Consider the following 5,526-nt stretch of genomic DNA (forward strand, 5'->3'; position numbering starts at 1 on the left):
GAACCTCCATTGTGGATCATGAAATCAGGTGTTACGCTACAGAGTACTTATTTTTCTCATGTTTAATATAATATAATTATACAATATTATAATATACAACGACATTAAAAGTTTTCCTGTTTGAATTAGTTTTTTATTACCCTTTAACATTTAAAAGGTTACCGCTATGATAAGATAAGTTCACCACACTCGTAACCAATAAATTAGACGTCACGACCATTAAATTAGTCATTTTATATGTATATAAACTAGCTATGAAGAGTAAAATAAATTAGTTACTATTTACATACAAATTTGACACCTCTGATTTTCCCCAAAACAATGTATACAATCTACCTTTACTCAACAAAAAAGTTATCGGTCTAATGAAAGACGAGAGTAATGGTTGCATCATCAGAGAGTTTATTGGACTACGCTCCAAAATGTATAGCTATATCCTAGATAATGATAAAGTTGTAAAAAAAAATAAAGGCACCTCCGCTGCCATTGTGAGAAACCTACACTTTAAGAACTATTATAAGGCCCTTAATCGTAGCTATGAAAAATATGATGATATGCGTACATTTTGTGGTGATAAACATAATGTTTACACACAAATCAAAAGAAAAAAAGTTTTATGTGGTAAAGATGATAAAAGATACATCTGTCCAAACGATGGTGTTAGCACTTTAGCTTGGGGGCATTATAAAATAAAATAAAAAAACATTATTTTCACACAACAGTGGCACACACGTCATACCTTATCATACCAGATAAGAAAAACCACTATAAAATGTTACACTGCTAGCGCGAACTAATTATGATACGTCATAGAAAACATTAAACTACATTAATAAAAAATACCGTACCTCACAAGGTCACACACACACAACCAGTCTCCGGTTGTCTAATTAACATAATTCGAGAACACACCGAGCCCCGCTGACGTAGCCCCCTCCCCCCGCCGCCGCCGCCCCCCTCCCCCCGCCGCCGCCGTCCAATACCTCACAAGCAGTCTCCGGTTGCCTAATTAAAATAATTCAAGATGTTTTCTTGAATTATTCATCACGCAACACCCTCGTGACACCTCCTTACCACACAACCAACCACCAACACAGCGCTCATGAGGTCGCAGCACCAACACCACAGCCCCTCGCCGCTGCACCGACCACCGCCGCAGCACCGCCCCGCCGCAGTACACAAAACACACATACACCTGGTCAGGGGTGATAGTGATCATTAAAAATCTACCCATTTTATACTACCACCAACATAACATGAAACACCACTCACATTACATATACACACAACAGAGAGATCTTCTTACAATAGTCGGTATGTGCGCCAGAACGTACATATATCCACTACTATCTTATCTAAATAAATTGAAAATGACGTCGTGCGTGTATCGAAAATGTACCAATTATGACTCGAAAGTAAACAAAACACATGGAATCTCTTACCACATGTCTTGATTGCAATAAATACCTCGATTATTTCCATTTTCAATTATTTTTTCCAACAATCTGGAAAAAATCGAATTTTCGTCATAGCTCAGGCGAAGAAAGAGACAGCGATACGATTCGACGTTTAAAAATAGAACTGTCTCTTTTATGTAAATGGTTTTTCGTATCTTTTGTTTCACTTATCTGTCAAATTTGTCAATTGTTGCAATTTTGAATTTGAAAATTGTTCAGAAGAGATTTAAGCCGGAAAATAGTATGGACGTAACATATCTGTATAAGTAGAATATCATTGTACTTAAGTAAAAAAAATATAGGATTTTGGCGCGATCTCGGCAACGCGGCAAATGTATGGTCAAGGTCGTTTGCTAAGGGGATGGCCTTTATTTTAATTTTTAGTTCGTAATTATAGTCGGGGTATTTTAATAGGCCACATTTGACATTCATCAAAATTGAGCCAGGTAGCCTTATAACGACGGCATAAAAAATAAATATTTTGTCATTGTTATTACTGCACAATTTATAACTTTTTCTAATAAAGATTACATATTTATTATAAACATAACCAATACGAGTTTTTTTACTATTTACTTTCACTGATAAACAATTTTAAACATAAAGAAACCAATTATGATTTAAAGAACTGAACGTCGTTACAATGTTACGTCAGCTGACCTTTTTTCTTTTTAAACTCTAGGGTGTTACTCTAAAAATCGAAAGCGAATAAGTAGAATCAGATGCATTGATTACTTGTAACGAAATATCTCCATAAATTCATAACCACGTTGTGAAAAGTAACACATATTCATGTGAAATGAATAATGATAATACAAAATTTAACAGTTTCTATATTTCAAGTGAATAAATGCTTAATTTGTTGTTAATTATGTACTTGTCTTATTTTGTTCCTTGAATTTACAAAAGAAAAAGTAATAATAAGACAGGAATTCGTTTTTGGTTTTACAAATAACATAAAATTCAAATATTTTATTTCAAGTCCGTATCAATTTATTCGTTTTGGTCGATTTTTTAAGCAGCTCACCTCACTATGGAGATTATTCTGACAGTTGTCAAATGTGGCCTATTAAAATGCCCCAACTATAATTTGCGTGTTCCAAATTCGTTTTCCATAATATTCGAACTAATTTTTCAATAAAATTTTTGAAAATTCAACACTTCTTTCAAAAGAACTTCTAAAGTTCAGCACCAATATATTCTCCCTCAACTTATTCTCAATAGTAGTAGTTCGACGGAAAATATTTCTAAATTGCAATGTTAAAAAAATAATATTATTTATACTTATTTTCAAAAATTTGAAACCTCCTACTAAACTAAAATATTTAAAGCACATATTTTTATGCAAGTATGTACTGAGTAATACTAATAATATTTTTTTCTACCCCGTGTACCTAATTATTGATAAACTTTCGAAATATTATTATTACTTAATTAAAAGTTGTATTGCTAAAATAACATTTATTATTTTTAGAGCACAACCAGATAATGATAAAAGCCAAAAAGGTATAGAAGCTGCAGAATGGGAAATAAAAAGTTTATTAAGTACTATAAAATATATTTTTATTTGGCATACCTGTTTAGTATTCAAAAAACTTTTGCACACAAATAATTGACAATCGTTCAAAACTTCAAGTCGTTCTTAATTCTAATTTCGTACAATTTTCGAATATCCTATTTTAATTACTTATTTACAATAAATTTCGTCTAAAAATATACTTTTTCTATGTAATTTATGTTTTATTTAACAGTCAGTCTCATGATTTATAACTTTACAGCAAAAAATATTTTGCACATTATTTTGCAAGCTCATTAAATGCTTAAAAAATTTAGAATAGGTATTTTACACAACACGTAAAGTTATTTCTACAATGCATTTGCGGTATTCTTTTTATGAGTTAGATGTCGAAGAAAATTCTTTTTTCGAAATTAAATGACATTATATTTTTTCTAATAGCCGTATAGGTAAGGGAATCCGACATGCGGCACGGCTGATAGAGGGACGAAAACTGGCATCATTCTTTCAGCCTGAAGATAATGTGTCCTCGTGTGCTTCTTCAAATGGTCTCTTCTTCCGAACTTCTTACCACAGGTAGAACAGGGGAAAGGACGGACGCCGGAGTGAATTCTCTTGTGCCTTGTCAGTTCCTCGTTCCTCGTGAAGGTCTTTCCGCAGTTCTTCTCATCACATTTGTACGGTCTTTCTCCGGTATGGATTCTTATGTGACCTTTAAGCTGGCCGTTGTTGGAGAATCCCACCTGGCAGTGTGGGCACTTGTATTTTTTCGGTCGTTGTTTTCTCGCGTTCAACAGTTTCGCCTCGTTCTCTTGCTGCATTATTCTTGCGTATTCTAGTTCCATGGCGTACCCCTGAGCTATGGATTCTAGAAGGAGTGGATCGGTCGCTGGAACTCCTAACGATTGTGCTATATCCGTTGATATGTAGTCTGGAATATACCCATGGCTGTACAAGTGAGGTAGCGCATGCGGATTTCCAAGCGGTACTTCGGTCACAGGCTTTATTTCTTTACTTTCAGGTTCTTTCGCTTCCTTCTTAACTTTTTCCGGTTCTTTCAGCAGTCTATCGCAGCATTGGGACAGACTAGCAACAGGTGAATCTGGTATTTGAGTTTTTTCGAATTTTTCATCTAGATCCGTCGTAGTAGACACTGTAGCATCTTGGTGTAGATTTTCAGATTTTTTAAAGGTTCCACGAATTTTTCTCAATCGGTTCTCTCGTTTTTCGTCGAACCTCCTCTTCTTTTCGACTTCTTTTTCGTTCTTATCACTAACATCCCACGGACGGAAGATACTCTTTTGTACGGATAGCATCACGGAAGATGGTTTCACACACGAATGCAACAACAAACTGAGACCCTTTTCATTTGGACAACTTTTATATACATTCCTTTAACAATAAATTTAATAAAAGCCCAAAAGAGGGATCGGCGATGAACGAACGAAAGAGATGGAATATTTTTCAATTGTTGCACACTTGAAACTAGCTTATTTTTTGTAACCCAACTCCATTCGGCCGGTGTTCCAAAAAGTTTTTATTGTTGGACGTTAAAGTTGAATGTCGCTCGACCTTTGCGTGCGAGTTGCGTTGTTTTTTTTTACTGAGCTGTCATCTATTGAGATAGGGGTGTGTAATGTTATTTATGTTGATTTTTGTACGATGTCTAGAGGCGGGCATGGGGGCCGAGCGTTACACTTGAGTGGTTTCGGCCCTCGCAGCTGCTAGATTGTTTGTTTTAATGGTTTTCGCGATTGTTGCGGCGGGATTTATATGTTACATACACGCCACAATGGCGGCGTATTGTTCGATTTTTGAATTCAAATGCTGGCCATGTGTTCGGGAAATAGACGAAAGATGATTTCAAAAGAAGTTTCGCTATTATTTTTTACATTTGCCAAAAGCTAAAGAAATATTAAATTATTGTTCTGTATCATTTTGAGAAAGCTAGAGTCGTTTTTAAACTCTACTAGGAAAGCGGATACACTAGCTGCCGCACTCAGAGTGGAACATTAATTACTTAAATGTACTTAATTAATTTAAGAATTTTGACATAAGCCTCATACATTATCCGTCAAACTCTTCATTCAATTGAAGGTTAGATAATCATAATTATTAAATGTCTCTGAGTACGGAGGTAAATGTTTATTATTTAATTTTCATTAAGTAAGTAGTTTTTCATGTTTATTAAATAAATATTCGGCACTAAAAGATTTATTTATTTATTAGAAAAGATGTTGAAAATACTGAATAGAGTTGCGAGCTTGATTTTGGTAAAACTTTACTATCAGTAATATTATCGCAAAATTAAAACTCGATTAACATAATATACATTCGACTGGTTCCTACAAATTATAGTTTTTTTATTCAAGAAGGTTTTTTAAAAATTCATTTTGCATGCAACTTATTCAACATTCAATTAAATATTATCTACGAATTTTTGTGGTTCAAAATTGACAGTTCGAATTTTGAAGCGAAAACGCGAAATAACGTCACACTTAAATAAAATTTTAATGAATTCAAATAAAGAATTTTCGCAGCAATGACGTAACT

The 5,526-nt window shown here is 34.1% G+C and overlaps 1 protein-coding gene across 1 annotated transcript; it reads right to left on the minus strand.

The window, feature by feature from the left end:
- Positions 1-3,407: 3,407 nt before the first annotated feature.
- LOC121737681 (zinc finger protein 354C) lies at positions 3,408-4,289 on the minus strand. The gene has a single exon (XM_042129349.1). It carries the CDS (start codon positions 4,287-4,289, stop codon positions 3,408-3,410), a length of 882 nt encoding a protein of 293 aa, XP_041985283.1.
- Between the last annotated feature and the right edge of the window lie 1,237 nt (positions 4,290-5,526).

Source organism: Aricia agestis, chromosome 21 (genome assembly GCF_905147365.1).
Source record: "Aricia agestis chromosome 21, ilAriAges1.1, whole genome shotgun sequence".
NCBI classification, from domain to species: domain Eukaryota; kingdom Metazoa; phylum Arthropoda; class Insecta; order Lepidoptera; family Lycaenidae; genus Aricia; species Aricia agestis.

What these genes read in the sequence shown, in the direction of transcription:
- LOC121737681 (XM_042129349.1), bottom strand. Translation starts at nt 4,289, where the DNA reads ATGCTATCCGTACAAAAGAGTATCTTCCGTCCGTGGGATGTTAGTGAT.